General features: G+C 43.7%; 1 protein-coding gene across 2 annotated transcripts in view; it reads right to left on the reverse strand.

Moving 5' to 3' along the window:
• Positions 1-14,006, reverse strand: part of MTMR10 (myotubularin related protein 10) — a 79,140-nt gene that overhangs the window by 18,605 nt on the left and 46,529 nt on the right. For both annotated transcript variants that reach the window (XM_040413839.1, XM_040413838.1), the window contains exons 6-10: positions 13,161-13,251; positions 11,258-11,414; positions 4,594-4,681; positions 4,345-4,433; positions 4,123-4,253 (exon numbers count right to left, since the gene is read on the reverse strand). In XM_040413839.1, coding sequence (XP_040269773.1) covers positions 4,123-4,253; positions 4,345-4,433; positions 4,594-4,681; positions 11,258-11,414; positions 13,161-13,251 — 556 coding nt within the window. The remainder of the gene's footprint in view (positions 1-4,122; positions 4,254-4,344; positions 4,434-4,593; positions 4,682-11,257; positions 11,415-13,160; positions 13,252-14,006) is intronic.

The following is a 14,006-nucleotide window of genomic DNA, read 5'->3' on the forward strand; positions in this document are numbered from 1 at the left end:
ATCACCGCAATTTTTTTCAATTGTTCTGCTCTGTTAGAGGAGAAGAACAAAAATCATGGAAGAAGTGCTGAATATAGTACATAGCTGACCTGAACGTAGCTGATTAGACTACATTGACTACAATAGAGCCCATTTACTTTCCTTTCGGAATCCTGTTGTTTTTTCTTACAGAGGAAAAAAGTCCTGCACGCAGGAATGTTTCATTTGGTCTTTTCAACTGAATCTGCGGCAGAGGCTCGAACTCGCCTTCAATGTATCAATATTGAGAGTCTTGATCTATTATGCAACAACGTAGCAATGGCTAAAACACAAAATTAACACTTCCGCCACTGTAAAGAAACACCCATCTCGTGGTATGAGCTACTTTGCCAACTCTTTTTCCCATGGAGCATTGCCTGAAAATAGTCACCATACAGCTCTTTGTGTCTTTGCTAAGAAATAGCGCCCCCCCTGAGCAAACACATGAAGCTCTATCCCAGGGCATCCTCCTGTCCTAAGTGCTGTGGATCATCACATCACCAGGGTGAGTTTCATCCTCTGGGAGCAAACAATGAAGAGTCTTACTGAATAACTACAAGTTAAACAAGTTCTAACAAAGAGGAATTGATGCAAAAACGTCATTACAAAATTACATAACTTTCCGTTATACAATGAATGACTATCAGCTGAAGCCGGAAAACCCCTTAAATCCGATTAAATAATTGTTCTGCCTTAACCGAGCACTCATTCTTGACTGCACTTAAATACATCATTCCCCAATGTGTAATTATACTGACATTTACAGCTATTGATATGACAAGCGCCTATAAAATGAATCCTATAAAAGTCACTATAATTAGCTGTATAATCCAGAAACATCAACCTGTAAATGGTCAATAATTATGTTCAGAGCCGTGGATCTGCCTAGCCGCTAGACATGAATAGTCATGTCGGCACCTGATATTTTCACTGGTGGCAAACTTAAAGGGGTTATCCAAACCTGTAACTGGTCTCCTTGTCCCAACCTCTGCCTACTTTCCACAGCCCTGCCTTCCTAAATGTGCAACACAGCTTACTACTTATTACAGCGTTCTCGCTACAGTCTTGTACGTGGCACGTGTGGAAAGGGCGCGCAGGCAGGGATTGGCACTGGCAGCAGATAAATGGCAGGGTCACATTAGCCCTGGTAAGCTCAGTTACACGTTTAGGAAGGCAGGGCCCAGTCCAGCTGAGAAGCCTCTGCATCATACAGTTATCCTGCATCCTTAGCATTCAGTAGAAAGCTGAAGACAGATTCTGCTTTGCTAATAGCAGACTTTACATACAGTTTTCTACTACAAGTATTTCCTACCACATTTCCCTGATAAAAAAATATTATAAAAACACTAACACTCACCGTCGCTACAAATAAAAAAAAAACATGAAATGACACTTTAGACCAAAAAAAAAAAAAAATAAATGTATTTATGCCAAGTGCAAAGGGACATTTTAAAATGACCAGTTTCAGATCCTTTTTCTTTGTATGTTCTTCCCTTTCCGTTTACTTCCCATTTGCTTTTTCTCCCTTTAAGCTAAACCATTGCCTACAACATCTTAAGGCACGCATCATGCATAGGACAGCAGAAGATCAAGGGTATTGTAGTCTTTGGTTAGAATATTACTACTAAGCATGCTCTGGAGCAGGATCAGGTTGCCCGGGGCCTCTACTGTCCGATTCCATCTACTCAGCAGATTGCTGTGCGGTGAAACAAGTCACGCTGAACAAACCTGTGTATAGTATTGCAACTGAATAGGGGAGCTAAATGCCCTGATGAAAACAACCTGGCACAGCCACTTGTGAGGCTTTACAGCAATAAAACACAAACAACCAACCTCTCTGTGACCACCCTGCAATCGATATACATCCATGCATGCTCCACCGGAGGACAAATTAGGTTCTACCCCCCAGGACATTCTCACTCTAAATACACAAGTAGTGGGAACTACACTGCCGCCATAATAAAGCACATAATGCTGTATAAATATTTGCTCTACCCTCAAAGACAACATATAAATAGGCTTTTAGGAAGAATTACTGGCACTTAGAAGCGGTAATTCCAAGAAAGTACTGCTGAGGACAGCTGGGGAAGAACACAGCAGCACACAGAGAGATAACAGCTCTTTCAGATGAGGAAGCTAAAACTTGTCAGTCTACCAGCCGCAAAAAAATAAATAAAAAAAAGGGTGATTTTTTTTATTTTAAATAGCTAGCACAGGGATGTGCTGCTTTTATCACACCAATTCACTTTAAAGGGCCAATTTTGCAGAAAAATCTAAATTAAATAACGCAGGTTGCATTTTTTCTGTGTGGAAAACAGCATTTATGAATTGGCCCTATGACTACGAAGCCCCACCAATCTCAGCTTACCAGTGCAGCTTGGGCACTTCTGCTACTGCTCTACGGCTGGGAAGGGCCCCCCCCCGGCAGCTTTAGTAGCTACACAGGATGTATGTCCACCCCTATAGTCCTTTTTTTCAGCCAACTGCTTGTGGTCTCTGTTTTCTGGGGCCCCAAACATTTGGTTGGTTGTGTGTTGGTAAAGTCCAGCCCTGTCTACACCCTGCAAAAGTGCACTATCCGCTAGCCCCAAGTGCACCAAATAGGAAGGAAGGAAGGGAAAAGAAATTCCAAGGCTGTGCCAGACTCCTAATAGAGTCTTTATATTATTTTTCGTTACGCATAGCTTTAAAGGTACACCTGTCTATATATTAAAGGGGTTGTACAGTCAATTAAAATCATTCAAAAATGACTTACAATAGAAAAGATAAAAATATTATTTACCTCCGATCTGCCACTGCTACCATTTCTTACCGTTCCCAGTGGTCTCTATTTCCTGGTCTCCAACACAGAAACCGTGACTGCTCAGCCAATCATTTACAGTAGCACTGACCCATCTCAGTCAGTGACTGGCCAAGCAGTCACATTTCCGTATACAGAGGGACCAAGAAGTAGAGGAAAAGTGAACCAGAATTGGGGGGGGGGGGATTGTTATTTTATTAATTTACATCATTTTGAGCTTTTTTTAATGTAATCAGCTGGACAACCACTTAAACAAGCTTTTCCAACTTTTAGAGATTAAGGACTTCTCTTTTGGATAAGTCATCGATATCAGATCGTGGGGGTCGGACGTCTGGCACCCACACAATCAGCTGTTTTGGGCAGCCTCCAGCACCAGATGGCAGAAGGCTCTGTCCACTGTGTAGTGGTCATGACGGCTTATTGCATCTTAGCTCCCATGCCCTTGAATGGGAGCTAAGCTGAAGTATGCCAGCAAGGCAACACAAGGGGTGAAGCCACCCGCTTCTAGCTCCGTCCACTGTTATGTTTCTGGTGAAGGCTTCAAACAGCTGATCGGTGGGAATGCCAGGTGTCGGACCCTCACCGATCTGATAACCTTTCCGGAGGAACTACATTTCTAAGATTTATCTGCAAATTTGCTTGTGCCTGTAGCCAGATCAGAACAGTGAATATGAAAACAAAACCCTTGACAGTCTGTCATCTTGCTTAAAGAGGTCCTTTCACCGACCCAAACACGCCTGTTTAATAGCTTTGTGCATTCCCCATGTAGTAATTCGGAGCATCTATTCTTATGGCTCTGTGTTGTGCTATTCCTTTATTATTTCTACTAGAAGTTATTAATGAATTGCTAGCAGTCTGCAGTAAGGGTACAGAGGGGAGGTAATAAGTTGGGGGGGTGTCCCTGCACAGACTCACTCTATCCAATCAGTGCTGCCATTTTCAGACTGTGCAGGTAGACACCCCCCCAACTGGTTACCACCCCTCTGTACCCTTACTGCAGACTGCTAGAAATTCATTCATAGCTTCTAGTAGAAATAATAAAGGAATGGCACAACATAGAGCAATAAGAATAGATGCTCCAGAATTGTTATTACATGGGGAATGCATGTAGCTATTAAAACAGGTGCGTCAGGAGTGGTGATAGGTCCTCTTTAAGGCTATTTAACGGTAGTCTGTAGAATAAGCTCAATAAGCAAACTAGAGACTGTCAGAAATAGATGTCTATCCAATAGAAAGTCAACTAGTGTACGTATATTGAGGAATATCAAACATCATTAAAATAAAATTATAAAAGCTTCGCTCACCATTCACACACAGCTGTTTGAGTTTTGTGAAAGCAGTCTGAATATCTTGAAGAGATGGGAGACCATGATCCAAGTCACATTTGTAAACATCGCTCCTTAAAGGGTGACTACGAATGATTCCACCACAAATTCTATGCAAGAAAGGTAGAATATTTTAGAAAACAATTAGAAGTGCATGTGTAACAGAGTAGGATGTAGCTGCGCAAGTCTGGTTCCACTCACCTCTGGTCTATCTTGCGTTGCTGTAACAGGTCCTTGATGCAGGACATCCTAACCAGTGCACTGCCATTAGAGTGATTCCAGCACCACATCTGTAGAAAACAAAAGTTGCATAATGTCAACGTATCTTCCGGTAGGAAGCTGGAGTCAATAACTTATCATTTTAAAGATTACTTTTACTTTTTTAATTTAATGGTTGTAAAATAGGTTCACGTTATTGCCGGAAACGGGTGTCAATTGGTACATACTTACTGGCATACGTCTTCCAAAAAATGAATATGAATACTGCTTAAGATCCGTATCTGCTAGAGACGAAGGGACGACAAAATATTCTGGAAGGCTACAATGAGATACAAATATTCCAAAATTAGCTGCTATTAAATAGGATCTCATGGTCAATTCCAAAACCCCAGAAATTCTGTTATTAGATGTTATTAAATGTTTTAAAGCAATTGGCAGTGCTTCTAGCATAAAAACACCTCATTTTTTGCTTCCATGTGTTCCCCCTTAGTGGTGATGCTGCTGCTAATCTGTGCTGCTGGGGTGGGCTCTGGACAGAATTAGTTTCCTCCCCCCTATGGAACCTGACAACATAGTCCCTACTTACTTTTCCCTGTAGTCTTCTCAACTATACAGCCATGACACTTCAGAAGCTCTGGTCCTTCCCCAACAAGTAGGACAGAAATCTATTTCTACTGGTCGGTCACTATGCTCTGGGAAGAGGGACTGTGCATGTGTCCCCCCCCAGAACTCAGCTTTGTGCACATTGCTATACACTCTGAACACCAGGTGGCGCCACACTATATACGTACATGTCATCTCTTTTCACAGGAAAGCTTTTACACAGTATGTTTCAGTTTTTATGATCTATACAATTAATACAAAATGTAATGATGAGATGACCACTTTAACAACCGTGATAGAAATTGTAAGCTGAACCATGTACATAAAGCCTATATTTGTCAGTGAGATACCACATCTCCATGAAATGTGGTCAAAGGACCGACTGAGAACTAAGGCTCCTTATCTCTCAATGAAAAGTCATGACTTAAGCAAAACTACAAACCTCTGCATATTGAAGTCTTTATACAGTATAATTTACTTGTACATTAGCCCCTAATAATACGGGTATATGAAGGCTGCACCTTAAGATATCAGCTCTGGATTTGCTTTGGCGTTGTACTATAATTAATGCAGAAAGTTTCAGAAAGATAAGACGATGAGATCACCGTTTAATGTCGTATTACTATTTGCAAGAGGGTGTAGCTGTATTTGGGAGAGACTCCTACAAAACAGGACTGGTGGCTTTACTAGTGTGGCAGGAAAGGGTACATTCACACGACTATCTATTTTGCAGTCCACAAATAGTGGACCTACAAAATACGGATTCGGTCCATGTGGCATTCACATTTTTGCAAACCTATTTCTTCAACAGTTTATGCCACAATTGTGGCGTAAAAAAGCCGCTACAGGTGCACCATAATTTGCAACTTTTTAGGCTTCTCGTCACTTTGGAAAGGGGGCAAGGCTTAACGCAGTGCTTCTCAATTATTTTCTGTCATGCCCCCCCTAGGAAGAAGAAAACATTTCGCGCCCCCCGCGCGACTGTAACTAGTATCATTTGTCGGGGGCTCCCTCTCTCCAGCCGTAGAGTTGCTAGGCAACCGACGCCGCTTGTGGATGACGGACACTTATGGGGGGGATCTGTGGATAACAGACACTTATGGGGGGGGGATCTGTGGATGACGGACACTTATGGGGGGGGGATCTGTGGATGACGGACACTTATGGGGGGGGGATCTGTGGATGACGGACACTTATGGGGGGGGATCTGTGGATGACGGACACTTATGGGGGGGGATCTGTGGATGACGGACACTTATGGGGGGGATCTGTGGATGACGGACACTTATGGGGGGGATCTGTGGATGACGGACACACTTATGGGGGGATCTGTGGATGACGGACACACACTTATGGGGGGATCTGTGGATGACGGACACACACTTATGGGGGGATCTGTGGATGACGGACACACTTATGGGGGGATCTGTGGATGACGGACACACTTATGGGGGGATCTGTGGATGACGGACACACACTTATGGGGGGGATCTGTGGATGACGGACACACACTTATGGGGGGATCTGTGGATGACGGACACACACTTATGGGGGGATCTGTGGATGACGGACACACACTTATGGGGGGATCTGTGGATGACGGACACACACTTATGGGGGGATCTGTGGATGACGGACACACACTTATGGGGGGGATCTGTGGATGACGGACACACACTTATGGGGGGATCTGTGGATGACGGACACTTATGGGGGATCTGTGGATGACGGACACACTTATGGGGGGATCTGTGGATGACGGACACACACTTATGGGGGGATCTGTGGATGACGGACGGACACTTATAGGGGGGATCTGTGGATGACGGACGGACACTTATGGGGGGATCTGTGGATGGCGGACACTTATGGGAGGGATCTGTGGCTGGCACTGTTACAGGGGGATCTGTGGCTGGCACTGTTATATATGTGCAATGCACAGACCCCCCACCCCATAACAGTGCCATCCACAGTGCCCCACCCAGCCCATAACAGTGCCATCCACAGCCCCCCCCCCCACCCCATAACAGTGCCATCCACAGACCCCCCCCCCACCCCATAACAGTGCCATCCACAGACCCCCCCCATTGCCGTTCCAGTACAGTTATAGAATGTGTAAAATTAATAATGATTCTATTCATTAGGCCCCCTCTGTAGTAGAACATTCAATATATCCATCCTACTCACAGGGCTGTTATCGTAATCCAGGCCAGCCGGGCAGACGAGCGGCAGCGTCACTGACTGACGTCACGTGCCTGCGCCGCCTGCTTCATTCATAAAGTATGCCGGGCAGGCACGCGACGTCAGTCAGTGACGCTGCCGCTCGTCTGCCCGGCTGGCCTGGATTACGATAACAGCCCTGTGAGTAGGATGGATATATTGAATGTTCTACTACAGAGGGGGCCTCATGAATAGAATCATTATTAATTTTACACATTCTATAACTGGCGGTGGGGCGGGGCTATAGTACAGTGACCGCACCGCCCCACCGCTATTGCCGGCCCCCAGCTCCAGGCCCTGAACGAGCCCCACTTTACGGAGCCTTGCGCCCCCCCTGGGGGGCGCGCCCCACTATTTGAGAAGCACTGGCTTAACGGGAGGGGCAGGACTTCTCATGGTCTATCAGATTTACTATGGTGGAAGCTATAGCTGAAATCCACGCCAGTCCCTGGGTGGCATAGACATCAGTTTTTGGTGCATGGCTGAGTGCCTAATTTATTAAGAAGCATCAGCCTCTTAAAGGGGTATTCCAGTTTTGCAATTTTCAGCATCAGTTGACAGAAAAGAACACATGTTATCACTTACTAATAGAGATTGTTTGAATCCTGATGAAGAGCTGTTTAGGGTACGGCGACACTGGTCGTGTGGCAGCTGAGTAGCGGTCACCCTATAGAAGTGATTGGGATTGTGGTGTCCATCGCACAAAAATCCAGAAGTTGGATTTCTTGCAATGGGCTCAGCGATCTCATTCACTTCTATAAGACCACCACTACCCAGCGACCCTGGCTGCAATGGCTGTCATGTGACCAGGGTCACAGTGTAGCCATACGCTAAATCATTTCTTTACTAAAAGTTGGAAGAGGGCCCCAACTCAACACAGCTTCATTAGCATTCCTGCTTGGATCTGTGATGTTCCAGCAGGGAGGGAGAGGCAGAGACCGGAGTCTTGCGTGGGGATGTAAACACAGGGTGCAGCTCACAGATTGCAATTACGCTGGAGTAGTAAAAATACATCATCTCATTTGTATAATGTATTAAGGTTCAATGCCAATGCTTTTAATAAATTTTTTTGTTGTTATGTAACCAGAAAACCCCTTTAATAAATTAGGCTCATGCCAGCGCATGGAATTCAAAACTGGCATATGGGTACACCAGTCTTGCATTTTGCCGCCAAGTATAGGACATGTTCTATCGTTTGCAGAACGCACATATGGATGCAGACTGCACACGTTCATGTGAATGCACCCTAACACTGCAGAACACTGAAGAAACCAAGCAGAAAGCAGGTGGGAAGAAGACAACATAGCCATATGTTGTTCCATGACGTCTCCAATGACAATCACTGCAATTGGGACTCATCTTGAGCGCCACAGACTGACAGAACGAAGCTGCTAATTAACACAGTCACAAAGAAAGCAGACTAATCCTGGAAATAAGATTGTGTACTGTGCTGCATGGTTATGTGATGGTAAGGCATAGAGCAGGCATCCTCAAACTGCAGCCCTCCAGCTGTTGCAAAACTACAACTCCCAGCATGCCCGAGGAGTTGTAGTTTTACAACAGCTGGAGAGCCGCAGTTTGAGGATGCCTGCCATAGAGGCTGGAAGCTGCTCTGTATACCTTCACGTATTCATATAAAGGAGCATATGGTATAAACCAAGACGCTTAAAATAGACATCTCTAAATGGCTTAGCTTTAATCTGCCCTGCAGAGCAGCCTTCATAGACCTGGGGACCGGCCGAGGCACACTGAGGCAGCACTGCACCATTTTTTTTAAATAAATACAAAGCAAAGACCACCATTCCCTCCCACCAGTATGAACCTAGACATCCAAACTGGGTTCCAGAGAAGAATATTCCATCAGCAAGGTTCAGTGTCATTATTCCTTAAGAGGGAAGTCCCAACATGTGCCCTCATGACAGAGGTACCCTGAAACGCCGTGGCATTTAGAGAAAACATAATTTTAAAACCAAATCAGGCACAGGGAGGGTCAACCATGTGCCTCCTCCCCACCCCCCTCGGCTTGATTGACATGTCTCCTTACGCTCAAATAGTCGACTCTTATCTCAGTGCCCAGCTCATTTTTAAAACTTTGGGGCAGATTTATCAAAACTGGTTTAGAGGTAAACTGGATTAATTGCCCATAGCAACCAATCAGATTGAGGCTTTCATTTTTCAGAGCTCTGTTGGAAAATGAAAAGATCAATCTGATTGGTAGCTATGGGCAATTAATCCAGGTTAGGCTGGGTTCACACGAGCGTGTCCGGATTAGTTCCGGATGTGTCCCGGTGTGTTGCGGCAAACCCGCGCGAGTAGGAATGCAATTGCAGTCAGTTTTGACTGCGATTGCGTTCCGATGTTCAGTTTTTATCGCGCGGGTGATAAAAAACCGACTGTGGTACCCAGACCCGAACTTCTTCACAGAAGTTCAGGTTTGGGTTCGGTGTTGTGTAGATGTTATTATTTTCCCTTATAACATGGTTATAAGGGAAAATAATAGCATTCTGAAAACAGAATGCTTAGTAGGTGATCAATTGAGGGTTAAAAAAATAAAATAAAAATTAACTCACCTTCTCCTCTTGTTCGCGTAGGTCCCGATCTCTTCTTTACTTCTTTAAAGATTAACTATGGGCTAAAGGACCTTTGGTGACGTCAGATCTTTGGTGATGGAGCATGTGATCTGACGTCACCAAAGGTCCTTTAGCCCATAGTTAATCTTTAAAGAAGTAAAGAAGAGATCGGGACCTACGCGAACAAGAGGAGAAGGTGAGTTAATTTTTATTTTATTTTTAACCCTCAATTGATCACCTACTAAGCATTCTGTTTTCAGAATGCTATTATTTTCCCTTATAACCATGTTAAGGGAAAATAATATAGTGAATAGACTATTCACTTCTATGGGCCCAACGTTGCGTGAAAAACGCAGAATATAGAGCATGCTGCGATTTTCACGCAACGCACAAGTGATGCGTGAAAATCACCGCTCATGTGAACAGCCCCATAGAAATTAATGGGTCAGGATTCAGTGCGGGTGCAATACGTTCACCTACCGCATTGCACCCGCGCGGAATACTCGCCCGTGTGAACGCAGCCTTAGGCTACATTAACACTAGTGTTTTTGCTGGATCCGGCAGGGCTCTGCAAAAACGCTTCAGTTACGGATAATAAAACCATCTGCATCCATTATGAACAGATCTGGTTGTATTATCTTTAACATACCCAAGATGGATCCTTCATGGACGCCACTGAAAGTCAATGAGGGATGGATCAGTTTTCTATTGTGTCAGAGAAAACGGATCCGTCCCCATTGACTTGCATCCCATGACTGAAAGAAAACTACCGCTTGCTGCGGTTTGCTCTCCGGTATGAGAACGCAACCAAATGGAACGGAATGCATTTTGGAGCACTCCGTTCTGTTCAGTTCTGTTTTGTCCCTATTGACAATGAATGGGGAGAAAACGGAAGCGTTTTTCTGGTATTGAGACCCTATGACAGATCTCAATGCTGGAAAACTAAAACACTAGTGTGAAAGTAGCCGCACCTTTACACCAGTTTTGATAACTCTCCCCAGTGTTTTCTCTGAAATGCCGTAGCAATTGACAGCTCTCTGGAAAGAGGGAAGCTTGGATGACAGGTTCCCTTTAATTTTTATACCAAGATAAGGAATAACTCTGTCCGAAAGTGAAGATTCGTCAGTCTCCCATAACACTCATCATCCAATAGTGTGGGTAGGAGAGCGATTGTGGATGCCTCTTCAGCTTTACATGCAGCTACTCTATATATAATACAGGACCTATCTACAGATCTGTAATATGAAGCCCATAGACTGCTCTGCCAATCACATGACAAAGTAAGACCACCCCTCATCTTCTTGTAGAAAACAATATTTAGACCAGAAAATAAAAGATTTTCCCTGTACCACTGTTTGGGGGAGGCAATCACTCCACAATGGAAGAAATGGTTACAGCTCTTAAGGAGAAAACAGGAATATTAGTTCTGTAGAAATGTAAAACGGCATCTAGAAAATCTAAATGACTTCATACCATCAAGAAATTTTTACATAGTCACATACCTCTTTGAAATCATATATCCCTCATTAACCGAGCAAACTCTCCATTCAGAGGCTCCGGTTCGTTTGACCTCTCGGTCCCAATCAGAATAAGTTTCAAACAAGGGGGTCTTTGGACCCGTATCTCCTCCTCCAGGATCTATTCCATTAATCCTGTCTCCTGCAAAGAGAATTGGTCAGTTTATCTCAGCCTGCTCAGCCAGTCACTGGCCTTAGCGGCTACCCGCCTCGAGCCTTGATTGGCGGAGACGGCCTTTCAGTGGGGACTGAAGCGGATCGGTGGAGTTAGGTACAGTAAGGTTTCTTTGTTATTTTTAAACCTGATGCTTTTTTAAACAAAATGATCTCCCTGGAAATCCCCTTTAAAATCAGTTGGGGAAATTTATCAATAACGGTTCACCAGTCTATTTCTCCCAGGACGGTGTGAGCGATACCCTAATGACGACTACTACATGGCACTGTTTTCTGACACTTTTCTACTCACCCACCCACTACTCTTACGTTCATATTACTGTTAGAATTGGCTATGCTGTAGTTACAGGAATTAGGGGTACCTGATCTTACCAGCTGAAAGTTCATTTCTTATCAGCTCATGGCAGGATTTCGTCCAATCAGAATGATTACAGACACGGCATGAAATTATCTATGTTTATAACAGATTACTGTCCCTGACTACTATATGGCTGACTGGCAAAACCTAATGAGAATGTTCTAACTTTTGATAATTAATATAAGGCTGAGATTAGATACACAAATGGCATCTGCTGGCACATCAGCTTGTAGTGGCTATTATTTATATGGAGGGCTATATTCACATAACCATGGCCATGAAAAATGGACAGACTGTCCGTTTTTCATGGCCATTTGTTTGTTTTTCACGACCATAAAAAAAAAAAAAACTAAAAAAAACGATTAATTCAATTTGCCTTTTTTTTTTTAAATCACAACCCTGCAGTGCCCTCTGTATACATAATGTCCCCAATACCTCCCCCAGGACATTAAATTCCCCACCCATAGTGCCACCAGTATGATTAATGCCCCCTTTAGTGGACCCCCTAAGATCTAATTAATTCTTCCATTAGTGCCCCATATTTATGAATGTCCACTTAATGGCCACCAGTATTATGAATGCTCCCCTCAGTGGCCCCCAGTATTATGAATGCCCCCCCCCTTAGTGGCCCCCAGTATTATGAACGTTACCCTTATTGGATCACAGTATTTCCCCCCAAAAAATATATATAATCCACTTGTACACGCAGAGACATTCGCTCTTCACTGGATGCGGCAGGAAAGGACCTGCGATCCCAGTATGATGACATCAAACTGGGAAGGTCAGGTCCTGCTGAATCTAGTGAAGAGCGAGCTTCCCTGCGTGTGCAAGTGGATGGTGTTATTTTTTTTTTTATTAACCCCTGAAAGACCAAGTGTACCCGTTTTTAACGGCCATTAGACGGGGCCACTTTGACTTCAATGGGGTCCTTCTGAACATGCTCTATTTTTTTTTTTTATTGCTGCTATTCACTGGCCGTTTAAAACCAATCCATGTGCATAGCCCCACTGACTTCAATTGGTTCTAAAATCAGCTGTGTGATGGCCATTTTTCACCATCATGTGAATGTAGCCGAAGACTCTGTTCACACTAGTATTGTGGCCTCTATTTTAGAGTCATGACAGCTATGTTGTATCTGTTTTCCTACAGATACCACCAATTCATGATGGACTGATCTATTTAAGTCCATTAGGGTTTTGGCATTAAGAATATTGCTTTTTAGACTGCTCTGTCCATGAAATCAGAAACAGCAAAAGACAGTAACCTCAAAAGCAAGTGTGAACACTAGCTAATGATATAGCTGCTAAACTCTAACCAAATAACCGCTACAGTCACAGATGCTACAATACAACCTACCTTGATTATGATACATCTTGGAAACATACTCAAAGGCAAAAAGGAGCTGAAGATCTGTTGGCTGTGAGTAGTGTGCCAAGGCAAGACAAACCTAGGACAATATACACAAAAAAAAAAAAACTTTCAGTAATGTGCAAACCTTGAAGAATAAAACCATACATACAGCGGAACAGAAAGGAACGGACATGGTGTCCTATCACCTCAAGTTGTTATGCATCTATTGGCTATGCATCAACTAAAATAAAACACACACACACATATTTATATATATATATATATATATATATATATATATATATATATATATATTTACTGAATATAGTAGTTACTGAAAATTCATACACTAGCTACCTGGCCACAGCAGTTGTAGAAGACAACTTGTGAGGCAGGCCTGCTTGGACATGAGGGTTGATAGGAAAGGCAATTTCCAAAAGTCCTAATAACTGCTGGTATGGAAAATGAGGGTTGCTGTTCACTTGGCCACATAAGGACACAAAAACTGCACATAATAGTACAGCTTGTCACCCAAATTACATTTATACAGAGCACTATTAGTGAAATACCCATTGCACCTAGCTTTCCACTAGAGCGTGGTTTCATAGAAACAGGGGTGGCCTCACATGTGACACTTTGCCCCAACTATGCCACAGTTCTGGCACAAAATTCTGTCTGAAAGTAAAGCAGCAAATAGCTGGTATAAAGTTAGACGAGTGTCTAGCCATGCACTGAATTTATCATCCAGCCTGAGCCACCATGATAAATCTAGCACCTGCAATCTACAAGATGAGGAAATCTGCACCACCGGGTATGCCACTGGAAATGCCCCTGGCACATTTGCCGAATCAG

Source organism: Bufo bufo, chromosome 1 (genome assembly GCF_905171765.1).
Source record: "Bufo bufo chromosome 1, aBufBuf1.1, whole genome shotgun sequence".
In the NCBI taxonomy this organism is placed as follows: Eukaryota; Metazoa; Chordata; class Amphibia; order Anura; family Bufonidae; genus Bufo; species Bufo bufo.